The 22,340-nt window shown below is 36.4% G+C and overlaps 1 protein-coding gene across 1 annotated transcript in view; it reads right to left on the bottom strand.

Annotated features, from left to right (window-relative positions):
• The window catches only part of LOC136847945 (uncharacterized), a 313,292-nt gene that overhangs the window by 252,422 nt on the left and 38,530 nt on the right, over positions 1-22,340 (bottom strand). Inside the window, 1 exon segment of the mRNA XM_067119965.1 lies at positions 6,878-6,948. Coding sequence (XP_066976066.1) covers positions 6,878-6,948 — 71 coding nt within the window.

Here is a 22,340-nt window from a genome sequence, read left to right as displayed (position 1 = left end):
TCCAACTTCGTTTCTTATTTATTTTTCGTTATTAAAACTATACATTTAACCTTTAGCCTAAACCATATTCAGTCATACAAGTTAACGAAATTATTTTAGTTACTTCTGTCTCGTCTTTTATCTATTACCTGGATTCGTAATTGTTTAAAGGCAAAGCCATAATAACAACAAACACTTTCTATAGCAACCCAATATCTGAGAACTCCTTGGAATTCTGACAGAGGAGGATGCGAAAGGAAAAGCCGTCGTTCCAACCGGCACAGACTTCCAATGCACCGACATGAAGATGAATTCGCTCACGACTCGAGCGCAAAAAAATGGGGCAATTGTCCAGAAAATGATGATAAGTGATGATACATTATGGCCAATTTCTGGAGGAAAGTTCTTTTCCTCCCATAATAGCTACACTAAACTTTCTCCTAAACGGTTTCATTAAAAAAGAGAGGACTGTCACATGTGAGGGATTCATTATGAAACCTACAAAAATGGTCGCCTTGGGAGTTATACATTAGCGAAATTTTTTCGATATGACTAAAAATAAACACATGAAAAAACGCCTTACTTAAAAGAATTATATACGCGTTATGAATTATTAGCTTCCCAAAGAAAGCAGTTCCTATAAACGTTACGAAACGTTAATTAGATGGAAAAAAAAATATGACTTAATTCCCCCCAAAAGTTTTTTTCAAGATTGTACAACCACCGTGTCGCAAAGGATTATTATTATGATACACTTTCTTTTTCCCCACCTCGAGGAATAACTGGAATGGAATAATTGTTTCCACTCTGTCCTAATTTCTGGCTTCGTCCTCAAGTGCCTCTCGTTATAAAGGCGGGTTAAGGGGGAGGGGAGGGTGACGGGTGGACAGGGGGTTCTCAGATATTTATGCGTCTGAAATGGATCATCATTACCTTTCTTCAGGTCGCTCTTATGGGGATTTCGACAGCGCCTTTCCTCTTACCCCTGAAAATTTCACTTTCACCTTGCATTTCATGCGAATAGGGGAAAAACTTGGGCAATCTCCGAGGAGGCACTTCCTCCAGTCACGCCCGTGACTTACATGTAGGTTTGGAAATCAATACAAACTTGAATGGAAAAGTAGTGGATGCAAACAGAAACTTTCGACAACTTTCAGGCGATTCCTTCACAGGTATCTGTTATGTGCGAGAGGTTGGGACTTAATAGAACCTTTGAAGGGAAAATAGCATACAAAATAAGGGTGTATCTGAAACATAACTTCAACTGTCACTGATGACAGCGTACGAAAAGTTAACGTTACAAGAAGCAACATTCTGGATTCTCATCAAATATGCACAGAAATGTCATTATCGTGTATGGGACACTGAAAATTAACCTAAACTATAAAGAAAAACTAATGAATATAAGCAGTTAAAGCCACAGATATAAATAAAAGAAAATACATAAGCATATGAAGGCACAGAAGTACATGCAAGAAATTATCTCGGCACACTCCCCATGCACAATGGTTCCGTAAGATTATGGATAATACAAACCAGACAAAATACTGAATAACTTAAAGATTACAGCTGGAACTTAGGTAACAACTACATTATAATGGGACGAAAAAGACATAAACTAAAGATTATGCAACAACGAACTGGGCTGTTCATATTATGTTCCAATAAAGTACTCAAAGCCACATCACATATACACGAAACAAGCGTGCTTACAAACACACACACACACACACACACACACACACACACACACACACATATATATATATATATATATATATATACATATATATATATATATATATATATATATATATATATATATATATATATATATATATAGAGAGAGAGAGAGAGAGAGAGAGAGAGAGAGAGAGAGAGAGAGAGAGAGAGAGAGAGGTGTACTACCGACGCTTGAAATTCGTGCGCCATCATTCCAGCTCTTAGTGATTCAAAGCGGAAGTGGTGAGCGCGTCTCCAGCTTTCCTTTTTATAATCTGGTCATTGAGACGACATCTACATGCTACACGGCTTTCGTCCAGACTGTGGACTGACCGAGCCCCAAACGGAATGGCCAACGAACCCAGTAATTCATTCGGAACATCTGGAGAAAGTTATGGTAAGAAGGATTTAGTCCTAAATTCCGTCTTTGCTCAGTACACAGGAATACCAGACAGAAGCGTGATGAGTAGACGGACTGACCGAGATATATATATATATATATATATATATATATATATATATATATATATATATATATATATATATATATATATATATATATATATATATATATATATAATCTGTAGTTTCCCAGAATATTGAAAGTTAATACTTGTGGTAAAAAAATTCACTGAAAAACAATATCTAGACGACCACAGAAGCACTTCCGACAAATTCGCTTTCAATGCATCATTTAAAAGCAGGATACAAAGTACTTAGGTTTCAGAATAAATACCGAAACAAATGTTGCAAGTGGGACTTGGGATGATTACTTGAATAAGTTAGCAATGAACGTGATACGTACGACAATTACCAGAATATGCATATGTCACCGTGGATAATTACCCGAATGCGTTGAAATCACCTAATATCATCCTCATACATAAAAACGTGCCTTCACGGATTACTACTCAAATTCGTTGAAATCACCAACGTCAACATCGTTACACGGTCAAAATAACTCGTTCTTCTTGAAAGGTTACACATTTCACTGGACTCCTCTTTCATGCTCTGTGAATATGTCTGTGATTAGACGACTTCACTTTGAGCAAACTTCAATAATTACACAAGTTCCCAGACCCAAAAAAGTAAATGTTTACTCGACTAAATTTGTTCAAATGAAAGAGAAGCGTAAAAAACCAAGATTGGTGGCAACACCAAAATAGGATTCTTCACAATATACTTTCTTATTATTTCTCGTCCCAACTTTTTGGCACATAACAAAAGTGAACAAAGCCATTATAACGTAATACGAATATCAGGTATCTACGATTATTCACCTGTTTAATAAAGTTCGTTAAAGAGAAGGTTGAATAAAATCTGAAATCTACAAAAAGACTACAGCCACTCATTATCTTAAAATACCCGAGAGTATAATCATAAAATAATTATGTTAACAGGCGGGGCTTTGAGATAATCGTCGACTCAAATTTCACCTTTCCCTTTCTACCAGATCTGGAAACTAATAAAATAAAGACCAAAGTTCCTATTGTAATCTAACGTTGATAATATTTGTCAAGTCACTTGAAATATCATCGTTACTGTTCATTCTTCTTATTCAAGGATTAATTCAGCTTGTGTTTCATAACTGTGGTGATGGGAGATAAATGCACAAAGGAATAACTACGCTATAATTCCTAATAATTTGCATTTAATTACTAATATTGTTATATCTCGATTTACCTTTAAAATAGAACATAGGCTACCATCGATGCTATTAGTAAATTTCACACAGAAGTAAATTTAAGAGGGGAAACATCTCTTCCCTAAGAAAAACAATGGAAATCCATAAACTTAACAGGTCACTCCACCTCAAGCACGCATGTTTGTTCTCTCTCTCTCTCTCTTACACACACACACAGTATTCACACAAGTAGGTAATATACACCAGTAATCACAGCCCCCCCACTTTCTGCGAGTCAGTCATCTTCAGACCTAAATGAAGATCTATCGATTGGATCTCTCTTCCGCACAACAGGTATGATGATGACAGGTAAATGAGACGACTGTTTTCCTCATTACGGGTAATATCCTTGCTTCGGGGAGGTCTGAGGTCTGTAGTTTCTCAAAGGATCATCTGGTAAAGGAGGGCAGTCACTACTGTGTGAGAGAGAGAGAGAGAGAGAGAGAGAGAGAGAGAGAGAGAGAGAGAGAGAGAGAGAGAGAGAGAGAGAATTTTAAACTAAATAATTAAAATGATCGTTCAGCAAAGGTGGAGCGTTCCCCTGCTGGATTCAGTTCCTATTCTTATACCCTATCTATTTCAGGATAAGCAGATGAATTAAAGACCAAATGCATATAGAGGCGAAATCCTAAGTTATAGCGCCAAGAAAAATTGTTACGCAGTGCGACGGAATTCAAGCCTGAAAACTTTAATCTTCAATTTTAATACAGTTTTCATAAAAATGGTTTCTAGATTAAAATGTCATCAAAGTACACATCTAAATGAATTCTGTGTAAACTATCATTTGCAATACTGTTGAAGTTTTAACTCTAAAAAACGCATAACACCATCGGTAAAGGTAAAATAACTTTCAATATTCTTAACCCAATACTTTTAGAGTAATTGGCGCTCAGGCTAATTAGAAATAGAAGTGCAAAAGAAATTAACGATCAAGAAACAAAATTCTAAACGGAAAGCCGAATATATCTGGAATTCCTGAAACTAAAGCGAGAAAACTAAAAAAAGAAATGAGAGCTTCCAGAAAGTGAATCCGTTCGGTGACATTCAGTGTGATGTAAGCATTTTGTGTCCATTTTTTTTTGGTTCATATAAAATGATGAGACTAAATATTTTTCTTATATCTTGCTTTTGTCGACGGCTAAAAGACAACACTGAAATTTTCTCTTTCAATATTACTCTACGATAGTTTTAAAAAGAATGACAAATGGATAAAATCGCCTGTGATTTGTCTTGAAAACAACAAAAAAGGCTATTATTATTAAAGTATTTTATAATAGTAAAAAAAAAATAAAAGTAGAGAGGTACAAAACACCTTTTCACTTTCATCATACTTTTAAACGTATCAGAGAGAAGAATAATGGCAAGGGAAAATGCCTTCCATTTAAATTATGGGTCTGTCATTTCGCTTATCTAAAAAAAAAAAAAAAGATGAAAAACTGAAAACTACAGGAAGGGCCTAAAATAACGGAGTGACGGAACTGTCAAAGAATGCACGGACATATGAAGGCTTTGTAATATTTCTTCATACATGGACTACCGCTATGTGCCTAAAAAGGAAATTTTAATTCATAAACCAAATTAATTATTTTTATATAACTTGGCTTAGACGCAGCTTAAGAAACAAAGCGTATCCGTATATATACCTTTATAAAAGTAAGTGCGCTCTCTCTCTCATATATATATACATATATATATATATATATATATATATATATATATATATATATATATATATATATATATATATATATATATATATATATATATATATATATATATATATATATATATATATATATAAATATATATAAAATATAAGGGTCTATAAATACATAAAAATATAACCAATAATAAAAGTGAAAATGGATAAAGTCGAAAAAAACCACCATTTCTATCTTTTTTCCCCTCAAAAAGAAAACCTGAGGGGGCGATGTGAAATTTTATACTTTAATAATAGCTTAATTAGAATGAGAATGAAACGGCTTATGCATCATTAGTGGCTTCGAGGGAAATCGCGCTTATGAGTGAGAATCTTACAAGCGGCAAGGAGGGAGGGAAGAAGGATGAAGGAAGCGAGGAGGAGGAGGAGGAGGAGGAGGAGGAGGAGGAGGAGGAGGAGGAGGAGGAGGAGGAGGAGGAGGAGGAGGAAAAGCTTTGTTCAGTGTCGTTTTTCCGGTTCTTTTCCTCACTCGGGCTTTCTCCATCCCGCAAAGAGTCATTACTGCCAATCTTTCCAAGGAGATTATCGGCATGATTCTCTCTCTCTCTCTCTCTCTCTCTCTCTCTCTCTCTCTCTCTCTCTCTCTCTCTCTCTCTCTCTCTCTCTGTAGAATGGACCCTTGACTGAACAATAATAATAACATATATAGCGATGATTAAAGTAACTAAAAACCAAAGCTGGTTTCCCCTAAAAAAAAGGATGAATTGATCACTAGTTCCTAATTACTAAATTATAGCAAATAACCTCAATTTTCCTTTTTTGGCTGGTAAGAGAAAGTAAGCTTTTCAATGAAATGAAGGATTTAATAAAAACCCTTCCCTGATTTTATGTAAAACACTTGTATGAAAAAATTATTCCCTACAGGAAAAACTTCTAAAGATACACACACGCACACAAAAGAAACTCTCTCAAGCAACATATTGGAAACGCTCATGAACACCACAATGAAACTGAGAAATTAAAAAGGGTTAAGGGAAAGAAAGGGTTTAGAAATCGTAATGTCAAGCAAAATTTTAAATAATTTATAATATGCTCCCTGATATCACTCTTGGCGTTAATGTTAGAATTCAATTACACATTTAAGGCATATAGCGCAAATATGATACACACACACACACACGCATAATAAATATACATATAAATGTATGTGTATGTATGTATGTACACATTTCTAAAACTTATCCACTGTCTGAACTTTCCCCTAGGGATTCCATCTACGATCCATCTTTGGTCAGCTACCTACAATATTTATATTGTCTACCAAGCGTTTCAACACTGCTGTGAAATTGCATCAGATGGATCCCTCTGGACCTAAGAGAGCCTATTTAATTTTCCAGTGAACGGCATTAGATAAATAATCAGCTAGGTTAGAGGTTTAAGTAAAAGTGTAATAGGGAGGTTAAAGAGAAGAGATCCATTCAAAACGTGTACATAATGACATACATACATAAATACATATATACATACACATTAATGAATTCTATCAATGGAATGACAGAACAGAATTTTGAGAGAGAGAGAGAGAGAGAGAGAGAGAGAGAGAGAGAGAGAGAGAGAGAGAGAGAGAGAGAGAGAGAGAGAGAGAGAGAACATGCTGGGGAAACACTGGCGTACCAAATTTGTCTTTAGAGTAAACATACATGTACGAATAATCACAGCAAAAGAAAAGCTAAATAAATATGATAAAGCGGAGAATTAGCCAACGTCAGGAAATCATCTTCAATGCAAGATGAGACAAATACTTGAAGGGCAAAATAAAAAGCAGTACTTACCACTGAGCATAACGAAAGTAACGTATATAACGTGAATGTTATCATGAAACCGCCGGGCGGCTTCATTTTCACTGCAAAGAGAAAAGAAAAGAAAATCATTAAATTTAGTTTATAAAACATATAACATGGCTTAAAATAAAATGACAAATAAATAAATAAATGTTTATAAGCAAGGATTCATATCCCCCTTCAGAGATAGTTTCAGAGAAAAACTAGGCAACAAGCCTAGCAAACTCATTGCTGTACTTGACGGCTTAATCGAGAACTTACCCCTGCGTACCAACCGAATCAATCAGTCAACAATAAAAATAAGCCCCGCGACAAAGCACAAGAACAAGCAGGTGGGGTAAGGCAATGTTTAAAATGGTGATGACTTGTAAATGTGAAGGCGTAAACATTAATTTTCATACGACTGTGTGAATGTATTAACATGTCCAATGAGTTTTGTCTGAATCTCCCTTTCGCGCCATCTTCAGTGGAATTACCTTTGCTGAATTTGAATATTAACCAAGTACATACAACATAAATACGTAGATACAAAAAGTAAACACAAACAGAAATATGTCTGAATAAATAAATACTCAGAATCAAATGAAGAACCAACAAATCCTCGGCTGGAATGAAGACTTCATCCTTAACCTCGCCTCGAGTTAAGCATAGATATATATGCCAATTTCAGCCCTCAACTGCGTCCAAATGTGTGTATGCCAAGGTCTTTCTTCAGTCCAGCTAGCCAATAGCCAGCGTGTCTCAACCCTATTCACTCTCTATATGGCTTTGGCCAGGGACAGTATTGTAATGCCACTGCAACCCCATAATATGCGTAAGTTGATGCAAATTTGCAGTTTAGGACTAGTGGCAACATGCTGAACATTCTTTAAGCGTCAGTTCAGTTGTTAATCAGCACGTGATATGATGCAGTGGTGGCGTTGGTTTGTTCATAAAAAATAAAAAACCGTACAACATTCAGAAAACATCTGATTAAAAACAGAAAAACGTAGACAAAAATTCTTCTAAAACTGTATGTCTCCAGAAGGTACTTAATCATCCTCTCTTTCGACCAAAATTCAACATATATGAAATCTTTATAAAGCAAAACAAAATCTAGAACCTATCGTAATTTGCATTTTCCTGAAGTCTAAATATGGGTTGATGGCTGCAAGAAGCCAAACAACTTTCATATTCCAAAGCTCAAGCCTATCATTAACGGACCGAACAGAATTTACAGTACTACTCCTTGCGCAATACGATTACGATTGCCAGTGAAGCCGTAAATACTGTTTTTTAATAATGAGAACATCATTACTAGTTTATTCAAAAAAATTAATAACCACAAGTTTTATGACATAAAATTTCTCTGTTGTACCGCGTAATCATATAGAATATATTTTTATTTTAGCTTTTACATGCAGAACAAAACGAAAGCAAACGGATTCAGGACAAAGTCGCATGTGGAAAACTTCAAAAGCAACATATCCTATTCCCCAGATACCTGAAACGCCGTTTGAACTTTGTAGCTTATTAGGTGCAAAAGTCCAAAAAGAATGGTTCATTATTATACAAGGACACCCGTCGACCTTTTGAATGAAACGATTGACTTCTTTAGTAAGCAGGCTATTTAGGGAATTTTTTAATCAATATACATTTGTCATATAACAATAATAAACAATTCGCGTATAAGGCTAAATGTCAGTAGCAGATATATTACTAATTTATAATTTGAAAGGTACCCGGCATTTAATTAGAAAGTGAAGTGAGCGCATACTAAACAAATAATGGATCAGATGTACCTTCGAGAAACTGGCGTTCTCAGAACATACATTCTCAGAAACAATCTGGAAAATAGTTTTTTACATTCTCAGAAACAATCTGGAAAATAGTTTTTAAGACTTAAGAAACGAACGAAACATCGGCAAAAATTCCTCATATTAACAGAACAACATTCCATAAAGTATCGTTTAAGAACGCCTTAAAGTCAAACGTTGCACCTTAGGTAAATGTGTTTGGCGCCAGGAAGTCAATTAAGAAATAACGTTTGTAAACACGTCGGTCACCAAGGCTTATAACCAAGCCAACGGAAACAAAGAGAAATAAGAATAGCTAATTGGGGAGGTGGGGGGGGGGGTGTTTCCGGTCACTATGAGGTTTAGTTTAAATTCCCCGTGGCTATGATTCAAACGTAAGGGCAGTCATATGGTTGAAGGCTTAAGGTTATGGAAGGGCTGATGGCAATACGTCTCACATATGGAACTCTTTCTGTTCACTTTGCTCATGGAAACAAAGATAACCTATGTGAATACTTGGCAATTACGGCTATGAGGCTTATCATAACCCTACATGGGTAATGTATTACAGGTAGAGGAACCTGTGTGGCTCATGGCATGGGACCCTTTCAGGGGCCTTCAAGAGCCCGAGGTCCAACTCTCAGGAAGGGGACTTCTTGGGGGTATATAATCAAGGGATTATTTTTAGTGGGGGTTATGTCGGCAGGGCGGGGTTACCCAAATCCCAAGGATTTTACGTGGGCGAAGTATAGATCGACAGAGCCCTCTCACTTCTACCCACGCCCACACTTCGCCCACATATACACCACGCCCAATCTGACGCCAACAGTCTTGCCAAATCCACACCCATTGTTAGAGGTATTGAAGAAAAGTAGATAGGGTTCCCTTTATGGCTTAAGGAGAAAATATTGATCTACTTCAAAGAACCTTCGATTTGAAAACCCTTCCTCCTCGAGTTTTCGCAGGACTAAAAAGGAGTTTCTATACACGAAAACACAATATATATATATATATATATATATATATATATATATATATATATATATATATATATATATATATATATATATATATATATATATATATATATATACTATATATACTGTATATATATACGTGTGTATGTATATATATATATATATATATATAACACATACAACATCTAGGCGGCAAACTAGAACAGTAACTTAAACGAAAACGCCCGATCCCCCACCAAAAAACTTGCCACGCAAAGGACTGAGAAAAAAAAGTGGATTCTATACAAATTTGGACGTAACGACTCGAGCTGCATTCAAAAATAAGCCAGAATCTGAGCGGTTTTAATAATTAATGATTATATAAAGGAGGTTTCTGGTGCAAGACACATAGATTGATAAATCAATAGATAGATAGATACAAACAAACAAAAATAACTTGGTCACAAGAGAGAGAGAGAGAGAGAGAGAGAGAGAGAGAGAGAGAGAGAGAGAGAGAGAGAGAGAGAGAGAGAGGGTTAGTTATTGGCAAGCAGGAAATTCTGACCAAAAAAAGATGAGGAACCATCAGAATTACAAGGCCCCCGACCTATGATATACGAAATTCTTAGAAGGCCAAAAGACAGAACTCGAGGCTGAGTTTCAGTAAAGTCTAGAGATGCTCCTCGTCTCTCTTCGGAAGCATAGATGCAATACAAGATTCCAAACAGTATTACAATATATTCTAAAGAAGAACATCAACCATGTCGGTGAAGATTACCTTGCCGAAGACCTTCCGTTACGCTACTATAATTCTGATGGAATCAGGACCCACTAAGCTTAGTGGGTCCTGGATGGAATATTGTATGCTCATGTTTCCTGTCCCCCTCCCCCAACCTCTCTCTCTCTCTCTCTCTCTCTCTCTCTCTCTCTCTCTCTCTCTCTCTCTCTCTCTCTCTCTCTCTCTCTCCACTTGCAACTAGAAGGCACTCAATCACTGCCTAGGTCAAGAGAGATATACCGAATTTTTAATGAACATCCCATATTGTCCCTCCTTGTCTGGTCAGTTCGAGAACTGAGCTCGCTAACGCAGAGAGAGAGAGAGAGAGAGAGAGAGAGAGAGAGAGAGAGAGAGAGAGAGAGAGAGAGAGAGAGAAAGAGAGGGGAGGAGATCCTTAAACAATACTTGAAAAATTTTGCAAGTTTTTTCCTTCCTTATATTATATCTCATTTGGACTTTTCAGTGCTTTAGCTATGATTATGAATTCACACTGGAAAAATATTATCCGCGTTTTAATACATAATATATACGAGATCTCCTTTTCAATTAACATTCGATGAATATGATAATGAGATAATTGGTATCTAAAATTAACGTATGGCAAACTCAATGATTACCGTCACGCACGCGAACGGAGAGAGAGGGAGAAAGAGAGATTGCATGCTGAAAAGGTTGTTGTATTAATTGCTTTCAATTGTGCAATACGCAAGCACTTTCTTTTCCTACCTGGATGTTAATTACCACGCTGTGTTCCCCTTCCTATTCACACCTGGCATTCTATGTCTTCATTTAAAAATTAAGGCTTAATTTATAAAAGTAACATCACACGCGTGACGACAAATTCATTTCAGATATCAATAAAGTAAAAGCTTATACTTGACGGGTTATAACACTTCTAAGAGTGATCAGCAGTCTAGGTTATACGAGTGAAACTTAAAGACGAGGTAAACAATGAATGTTTCCATAAGGTATATAATTAATGTACCTTCACTAATTACATTCTTTGTCTCAACTAAGAACTAGGACCACTCGGAACCTCTCATGCTTTGGGGCTTTTCAAGTCTCCAATTATTGCTTCCGGTCGGAGATGATCTGGGTACGTTTCTAAGCTAAACGAAATATAAAGAAATCCCATCTGGTGATGTTTCCGAAATATTAGGGGCTACGATCCTAAACTTGTTTTTTTTAATATTTCAGTGTTATATGGATTCCCTTGATATTCTAAACGTAGTTAAACAAGTTCTGGAATTTCTGCCCAGATTCAACATTTTCCCTCGGATGGTACCAAACACTCTTCCCTTCAGACTGCTTTGGATGGAGATACTCTTCGGTATATCATTTTAGCTCAGGAATGTGATGGACATTCTTCCTTATATCCTGCTTCAGAGGGCGATGAATACTTTTACCTGTATTGTCTGAGTCTTCGAGGTTAATGAACATTCCTCCCGAAATCCAGCTTCGGATATCGAAGAATACTCTTCCTTAAATTTTCCTTTAGTGGTTTTACATCTCTGTATTCTCTTCGGGCAAATGATGGGCATTCTTCTTGATCCGCCTGAGTATTCCCAAAATATATTAATGCATGTTTCTCCTGACGCTGTTGAAAATTCTTTTCCATTTTTCACCTTTTCGCTTCTTTCCACCCAGTTCCGTACATTCCTCCCCCCTCCCACTTACCACCCTCCCATATTATCTGGTTCGACCGTCCCACTAACCACAAGGCCGGCCGACCACAATTAACAAATGGACCCACAAACAGACGCACACACATTCAACCTAGTGACCATAAACCCATTGTTTTCGCTAAGGCGTAACGTGAATAATCCGTTTTTCTTATTTCTTTGGATGCAGAATAAAACTGCGCTGCCAAATATCTGAGCCAATAAGTCACCAAAGTGTTAATTTCAGAAGAGGGGCTGACTATTAAAGCGACCTAAATACTTGAACTATTTTATAAATTTGGCACCAATAAAATACCTCTTATGTACGTACTGGCTTTTGGCATTAAACAATTAAAAACTAATAAATCAGACTGAGTCTAGGAAAAAATATATTATTTATTTCTTAAGATATCCTGCACCCTCCTACCGAGTAGCAAGCAGAACTGCACGGCAGCTTTATATCAATCACTTCCTCGACCTTCACGTGTCTACAGTATTTCGAAAATTCATAAGAATCATTGGTAATCTGGCATATTCGCACATCCATTAAAAAAAAATTTATTCAGGTAAAAAAAAAAAAAAAAAAAAAAAAAAAATGCTCCTCCTTAACCACTTCGCAATCGAAGACTTAAATTTACTTGGCTTAAGCAAGAAGCAAAGTTTTAACAAATTCCCCAACAAGAGCAAACGCAGCCGTAAAGACGTATGTCAAATGCTACGACAAAATCGATAAAAACTGCGTATAAAACAACGACAATCCTTAGAATTCCAAGGTAACAAACATAATGGTTCATAAGATTTGGCACGAAACCTCTTTGGTATTATAAACGCCCAATAGCAACTCGACTCCTTCAGCTCCCTCCCACCCCAATCTCCCCCTCCCCCAACCACTTCCCCTCTCATGTATCTGCAAGGTTGAGTTCTCTGCTTTAAGTTGGCTCGACGTCCTTCAGGGACTGTCTATTACATTCATCATTCAGACTCATTACACAAATGAATGTTCTTAATGCAAATTACACACTTTGAAATGAAAGTTTATTGACGCGTTAATATAAACTGAAGATGAAAAAACAATGAGTCGATTCTGATACTTAATCACCCCTGCGTAACTTTAAACGTTAATACACACACAAACACATATATATATATGTGTGTGTGTTCGCAGGTGTGTATGTATATACAAAAAAGTAAACGATTGATTATTATCTAATGCAAAGATGTCAAAAATTATGCATCACCAATGAAGGAAGCAGCTATTCGGCACTGGTTGTAAACAAGTCTTACTGATCAGACGAAAGTAAAAATAAACATGCAAACCCCAAGACCAACATCCTATATACTTTCGCTCCTCGGATTTCCCCCAAAATTCTTCAAGGTTCCACTCACTTTACTTAATCATAATGCTTAAGAGGGAGCAAAGTACACATTAAGTATTTTAACGTCGTGGGCTCTTTTTTTTTCCCGCCTTGGGGAACTACTCAAAGTAAGGTTCCGCTTCTCTTCCTGATTGATCTACCGTCTTCAGGTTGGTATTTAAAAAGTTTCACAAGATGGAGTTGATCAATAAAGGCACAGAGGTATCATCGAGGTTCCTGGCCGGTTGCTTCTCCTTAAATTATATTAAGTTTTTCAAGGACCTCATTAAGAAGCCCGAGGAGAGAGTTTTATCATTTCCTTTACCTCATTTCTTTAAGAAGAAGAAGAAGAAGAAGAAAAGATAAAATAGAAGAAGAAAAATGTGCAACACAAAATGATCAAGCCTTCTTATGACATAACTATGCATATTAGACCCATCTTGAAAATCACCGAGGAAGAATACCAATGAGTCAAAGGAGCTGTATATGCATCTTGAAGGCTGAAGATACCACTCCTTCCTACTGCCTCCTTTACTATCTATACGCACCACCCCAGCACATTCCTACCCAGGGCCCCTGTCACCACTAAGAGACTCCTAGCGTCCTACATATGCCGTACAAGGCGATGCGGAACTGCTATTATTTAGTTAGTATGCACAGCACCTGCTATGATGTGGTGAGTGAAACGTCTTCTCTCTTCCAGAACTGGGGTGCTGTTTCAGGGTTGGTATGTCACTTTTTTTTGGTTACTGCTGTTATTATTTCTTTAAGGTCATGCTGCTTCAGCCATACATCATCTGATCAGTATTTACTCGGCCGTTAAAATAACAGCTTTTGTTGTTCAGTTTCTGTAACACATCTGGACCATGACGACGTTACAATTCCTTTTAAATACTGAAAGAGTCAACCAATGCACAAGATACCGAAGGCGTCATTATCCGAGAGAGAGAGAGAGAGAGAGAGAGAGAGAGAGAGAGAGAGAGAGAGAGAGAGAGAGAGAGAGAGAGAGGTGCACTTCGATTAAGGAAGGTTATAAACGCAGACCGCAGATACTTTAGCCTCATCGACTGGCCTTCACTTAACAAACATGGCTGGCGCCAAAGCGTTTGCGGTGAAGTGATAAGGCTTTTGGTGGTCTATCTTTATTCATCTCAAGAGGAAGGAAGGAAGGAAGAAGAAAACAGATAAAAACTGACAAGTTAAAACAACCGACGACGCGCCAGCTGCACATTAGGATTACTATCTTCGGAGGAATTCAAATCACCACCTTCATCGCAACAATAAACTGACAAGACTAACAACTTTGCTGATTATGGTTTAGAAAAACAGAAAGTTTTCTTTAATAACTTTTAGACTCCAAAGAGCTGTTATATTTAAAAGGGTTCTTAGTACTGAGAATGATCTTTAAGGGAGCGTTTTAATTTCCAGTTATTCACACACACATACATATCATATATATATATATATATATATATATATATATATATATATATATATATATATATATATATATATATATATATATATATATATATATATATATATATTCATGTATATATATATAATGATACATTCATGATACTCTATTTAATATTTTATACCAATATTTCATCTTTAATTCGGCGAAACCAGCCGTTCGCTGTATTTCTCAAAGGAAGAGAGAGAGAGAGAGAGAGAGAGAGAGAGAGAGAGAGAGAGAGAGAGAGAGAGAGAGAGAGAGAGGCACTTAACATGTAAAAAGGGAAAGCTCTGACGGGAGAGCTTTTGCCAATCGCCTAAAGGCACGACGTAAGCGATGTCTCTGGAGATCTTTGGCTCAGATGGCAGCGAGAAAGAAAATATGAATTGAGAGAGAGAGAGAGAGAGAGAGAGAGAGAGAGAGAGAGAGAGAGAGAGAGAGAGAGTTTTACCGAATAAATATCGGTAAATAAAAAATGTGGAGAAAGATATCGATACCAGCGTTTTCTATCAATCATGGGTTTCTCTGTGCATGTCAAGTTTGCAGTTATTGAATAACAATGGCCACTGACCGCTCTTTTATTATTCATGATAGGTACGGGCAGCAGATGAACACGGGGATCTCTCTCTCTCTCTCTCTCTCTCTCTCTCTCTCTCTCTCTCTCTCTCTCTCACGATAAAGAGGAACATAACAAATGAAGTTTTAGACCGTGTGATATTAAACAAACATGAAATGTATAAAAATTAAAGGAATTAATTGTACAGTTAATTAAAAACAGAATGCCAATTAACAGACATTACCTGGTCGACGACAAAAATTTTATGATAAACAAAAGCTAAATACAAAAGAAAGAAGCAAACTATATGTCTATATCATTAGTACCTGGTTAAACATGCTACCAGTGGATCCCCAGGAATTCCTAGTAGCAACTAAAGGGAGCGCCCGCCTGATGCCAACTCAAGGTACGGCGAAAGATTCACCTTGAGATGCCCATTTGGCTAACATGAGTTGAAAGGCTTCGCAGGTAAGTTCTGTCAGTGTTTTGTCCATAAAAATATTGACTGAATACTTAATGCAACTGACTTCTTTACGTAAAATAAAGACACAAACAGGCACCAAAAGGTGCGTGTGCACATTATATATATATATATATATATATATATATATATATATATATATATATATAAATATATATATATATATATATAAATAATGATAAACAAAGAAAGGGAAGGTTCCCACTAGAAAAGGAAAGCTAATCCTTAATCCCTGGGAGGGTAAAGGATAGCATTTATGAAACCGGTTCCATTTCGTTTACAATAAACAATTAATAACTTCATTCCACCCGGCGAGTCTAGAAAAGGAATGGGTATGGCATAAACTATTGCGATGGGTCATGATGCGACCAAAAATAAACGGGGAATATTCACTAGGTGGGGGGGGGGATCGTTTGATATAAAAAAATCTTCGAGTTAGTCTTGTAAAGGGAAATGCAATTCTGCTCGAACAAATAATAATAATAATAATAATAATAAAATAATAACAAATAATAATAATAATAATAATAATAATAATAATAATAATAATAATAAGAAGAAGAAGAAGTATAAAAACAACATAATGAAAAGTACGGTACTTAGAACGAAAAGAACGGTACTTAAAACAAGAGAAGAAAATAAGGATTAAGGATAACAATCATGGCAAAAAAAAAACCACACACACACACACACACAAACATAAATTACCGTACAAACCTAAACAAAAGAACACTAGTGTCTATTAGTATTCCCAAAGCACACACGACTGGAAACCTGTTCGACTCCATATACCGTCGGTCAGACCATTCAATATACGCACCTTTTATGACTACAGACGGACAACCTTTCATGCTGAATTGTGGTTGATAAATAGGTGTATATATGTAAGTCTGTACACGAGTAGAGCGCAAACATACTTGGACATGCTCATACATACATACATATGATATATATATATATATGTATATATATATATATATATATATATTATATATATTATATATATATATATATATATATATATATATATATATATATATATATATATATATATATATATATTTACGTTATGTATGGAACACGTACTATTTTTCAGCATAGTCAGTCTCTCTCTCTCTCTCTCTCTCTCTTGGCAGCAGCAGCATCCTGTCTCGAACGTGTTGTCCCCCTAGAGGGAATATGGAAACCTAAAGATGTCAACAGACCTCAACATGTTGCTTACGGTCTATGTCTCCATATTGTGGTTTGTCCGTTCAACTTATTTATGGTTGACACTTGGCGTAAGAAGAGATGGTCGTAATCACTGTCGCAATGCTTTGTCATTTCTACTTTTGCCGCTTTGAAAACTGGTACTGTGTTTAATGTACTCTGCTAAGATGAATTTTATTATCGTTACATTAATCATAACTGTTTTGTGTAATGCCATTTGGTAAAACATTACCGCGGTTAAAAATAAGGGTAAATACAGCAAATTGTGGTGTCGGTTTTGTTAACTCTTGATGATAATTAATCCCTTAATGTGATGAGAAAATAAAATCAATCATAAGGCAAAAAAAAAAAAATTAATTGTGCTGAATAATTCATGACGATAAATTACAGATCGTACGAAAAACTTCTGGTAGAGTTAAATACAAATATGAAGATCGCCACCAGAAAGGCAGAGAGAGAGAGAGAGAGAGAGAGAGAGAGAGAGAGAGAGAGAGAGAGAAAGTGGCACTAAAAAGTTCGCATTTCTTTTTCATAAGAAAAAGAAGCAACGACCGTTCAACGAGTGAGGTCACCCAGCGTACATCAAGAGCTCAAAGTCCAGAGGTTTCTCATCTGACAGAAGGCTCTTACGAAATCGGCTCTCGCCCAACCCCACACACCCTTCTATCCTATAGAATTCAATAAACATACATTTCGAAGTTCTGTGGCCAGAGAATAAGAAGGGAAGAAGGAAGGAAATCGTAGCTCAATGTATGCTTTGGATTGAGTCAGTGGGCTCACCTCCGCTCTCGGAAGAAGAATGCAACACTTTTCGTGCTAAGAAAGGATGAAACGGTTCGAATGGTTCGCATGTCCGCTTCGAAGGGAGCGGATCCGGAACAGTGAGTTTTAATTTTTTACAAACAGTCCAAAAGTTTTTTTTTTTCATCTTTTTTCTGATAGTGGTACGAAATCATTATTTTTCCTTTTCTTATTCTACGAGTAGGAAGAAGGAAGAAGGAATGCGTCACTATCCACGTAGACTTTTATAAGAATGTTTTAAAGGTGTCTTAAAGCGTTTAGTTCCGCGCTCGGGCCAATACGAGTACATTCGACAAATGAAACACACCGTAGAATAAACCAGTTCTTTTGTATGCAACACTTGAGATAATGCATGTAATCCCGCCAGGGCTCACCAGTTTAGTCGAGGTACACGCAGGAATCCGTAAGCGATTTTCACGCTACGTGATTCATTATCCAAAACCGAGCAACAAAGACTTAAAATAAAAGAAGATTCCTTCCGGCGGTAATGAACTCCGATCTCATCCGGAACTAGAAAAGGGACGAAAAAAGAAATCCGTTCTCTTCCCTGAACTCCCATTCATCCACCCACCCCATCCAGTGCGTTTCGGTCAAGGAATTCTGATAAAAAGAGAAAATAAGTCTCAGTTCCCATCACTGGATAAAAGAGTGCATGCATTACCTTTAAACATAGCTGTTCGGGAGCACTCGGCTTCGCACTTCATGCTCAGCATGTTATTGGGCAAAGAAACGCCAGACTTCCAGAGGACGGTCACCCTGATAATTATTGCTAATATTCGAGTCTTGGCGTCTAGGAAGAATCCTTCAGACGGTCACCTCTGAATGACTCAAAAATAAGCGCGAAATTTCACACATTATTACACAGTCTAAACTGTAACAGACACACCATGATGACAGTTTTTTTGCAAGATGTTTAAAGAAAGGGACAGTTAAGAGGACGTTGTCAGTGTCTGGATACTGTACAAGCGCAGGCATACACAGACATCTCACATCAAATATACTTCCACGGACTACACTCACGCGAATCCTTCCAATGCATGTCATTTTTTCTCTTCTTAACTGAAGTAAAAGCATCCTGACCTAAACCCCGTCTATAATAAGCGTCACTATTTACCCTTTGACATTTTACCCTAAGCTCTTGGGGCGTGGTCAAACGGCGTGACTCAGTGTGACATAACCGGCAAGATTCGGTAGAGGCTGACCTACCTTTGTTTCACGGATAGATAAGAGCAGTGCCTTTCAGAGGGGGTCGAAGTGAAAGGAGAGAGGGAGAAAGATAGTGGCAGCTACGGTATGTAAACAAAGAATTGGGTAGAGGTATACATATCTAATAAATAATGCATAAAACAAGCAAATCATTATACAGGTGAATACACACAGATATATATATATATATATATATATATATATATATATATATATATATATATATATATATATATATATATATATATATATATATATATATATATATATATATATATATATATATATATATATATATATATATATATATATATATATAATCTAACAAACCAGCTAGAAAGGTACCATTGTGTGCAATTCTTATGCAAAACTGACTACCAGGCCGTCACTAAAAGAACTACAGTGGATCTTAGCAACCTAACGCAAAGCCGACGTTTCACACATGATACAGCTGTTCGGAGTGAAAGTGGGAACTCGTCCAAGGGGTGAATTAAGGATGAAAGAGGTGGCCTGAAATACGAGGCAGTTAGTTTTCTTCTGCTACATTCATCTATTAAATGCTGTATCAAGAATATCCCACTAAAAGTAATTTACTATAGAAGCCTTTTCTAGTAAGATTAACTGGCATTAATCATAAACTACGTAACAGTCGTTCCCGTTATGACCGCACAATGGCCATGAACTAACTAAAGCACATTAACACAAATATTTTCGTTGCAGAAACGCTGCTTTTCTCCCCTAGATAACTGTCTGTGTACGAGAAGAGAGTGAGAAAATGGAGGGGAAGTCATTTCCACACGTACCAAGCGTACAGTTCATACTTACCGCCACAGTTTTCTCTTTCCGTAGCTGTTTTGCGCAGATAATTAGTGGAAGGTTTAAGAAAGCTTATACACAAGAGAGAGAGAGAGAGAGAGAGAGAGAGAGAGAGAGAGAGAGAGAGAGAGAGAGAGAGAGAGTGTTTGGGTGGATCCGTATTCTTGTCCTTTCTTATACCCCTTACGACCAAAGACAGGTGATAGATAATTCGATAATCGAAAGCAATAAAGGGATAGAGAAAGAAAGGACATTCGTCAGCTCTCCTAAATAACTCAGCCTGTTGACGCCCATCCACCCTGAACCAAACTCCAATTTCCCAGTCCTCGCCCAAGAACACCTGTTAATATTTACCACGGATTTGATACGCTCCTCTGAACTTTCGCTGGCGTCGATTTACCTTAATAAAATGAATAGTCAAATGAAAAACCACCTTCTTTCTGGCTAAAATAAAAGGAACCAGTGTTAAATCATACGTCGGAGATCCTACAGCCATATCCTATTTCAACACCGGTGGGGGAGTTTTCACTTATACTCCTAACCCCAGACTTGACCTAGCTACATTCTTCAGCAAATGTCTCAAGTGTGCTTGTGGACTTCATTTTATTAAATTAAAAACGCGTAGGAAAAACCCTGTACAAATCATGGCATACCCATATCAACATAAGCTACAGTTCAAATACAAAAGCCTTTTCTTGTGAATAAACAGTAAATATATATATATATATATGAATAAATATATATATATATATATATATATATATATATATATATATATATATATATATATATATATATATATATATATATATATCAGAGAGAGAGAGAGAGAGAGAGAGAGAGAGAGAGAGAGAGAGAGAGAGAGAGAGAGAGAGAGAGAGAGAGAGAGAGAGAGAGAGATAATCTCTGTATTCGAAAATCGACAAAAGCTTTTGGATATTGGTTCATTGTCATAACATGATTTACGCCTTTATAACAATACATATCTTACTAAACTAAGATATAAACTTACTTTCGGTAACTTTATTTTCAAATATTACTCAAGCTGCCCTCTATATAAGTTGTCATTTTCTATATTTTTAATGGAAGATTGGAGAACACCGTAGTGGATATTCATACAAACACAAACACACACACACACACACACATATATATATATATAAGTATATATATATATATAAGTATATATATATATATATATACAGTATATATATAATATTAGTATCAAACTTCCAAAAAACAAACGTAGTGATTCTGGTGAAAATTATCAGACGTATAACTCACTCGTTCGCCTTGAATTTCCTACTTTCTTCCCATTAAATATCCAGTTTCCGAATTGGTTTCTCGGAAGAACTACATCACTGAAGGAAAGGAAATAGCCAAAAACAAGAACTAGTTGAAAATGTGCAAAATAAAGAAGAAAAACTACACAAAAACGAAAGCTACCGTTTCTACTTCAACTGAACTTTTCTTTCCAGTTTCTTATTAGGTTTTGAAGTTATTCTCCTTCACATGTACAGTGTGTGTGTGTGTGTGTATGTATATATATGTATATATATATATATATATATATATATATATATATATATATATATATATATATATATATATATATATATATATATAATATATAATACTGAGAGTTCAGCAAGTCTTTAAAAACAAAGGACACACTGTGTAAATTATTAATGAGTTACAGTCACCATAAAATATTAAATCTTTTTTTTTCACACACAGGCAGAATGATGACCGAGTGCCTCCATGCGTAAAGAAAATCAGCAGTTTAATAACCAACCACCAGATGGCATGATAAAAGCCAGAGACCGCGGAACCACTAAGGACAATCACTTCTGGAGGAGAGAATGACCAGTGATATAAGAAAGTAATGCACATATATACACAAAGATTATAAATATATACATGCATACATACATACATATATGTATATATATATGTGTGTGTCTTTTTGATGCAACATGGTTCGAAGTTTGCAATCATCTATGTAAAATATATAAAGAAAATGGTAAACAATAAAAATGTGTACCAAACAGTGACGAGTATGCCGAGCACAGAAATAGAAAACATAGAACTTCATCACGGCACTACCCTCGACGAGAGAGAGAGAGAGAGAGAGAGAGAGAGAGAGAGAGAGAGAGAGAGAGAGAGAGAGAGAGAGAGAGAGAGCTAGCTTCAAGCGTTTTCTCTGGATAAAATACGCTCGTGACTCAGCACAGTCTTCGAATAAAGGAGAAAATCCGTAAGGAACTGCTTATTATAAACCACTATAATTGTCACAAGTCGCTGGCTGGTTTGTCAGGGCCAGGAAGAGCTCCAGACTAGGTAAAAGGCAATGGAATAAAAAAGCGGAACGACTGTGAAATATCCAAGAGATTCGTGAGAG

The sequence above is a fragment of the Macrobrachium rosenbergii genome, chromosome 18 (assembly GCF_040412425.1).
Source record: "Macrobrachium rosenbergii isolate ZJJX-2024 chromosome 18, ASM4041242v1, whole genome shotgun sequence".
Classification (NCBI taxonomy): domain Eukaryota; kingdom Metazoa; phylum Arthropoda; class Malacostraca; order Decapoda; family Palaemonidae; genus Macrobrachium; species Macrobrachium rosenbergii.
The sequence above is the reverse complement of the archived record's forward strand: the minus strand, read 5'-3'. Positions and strand labels throughout refer to the sequence as shown.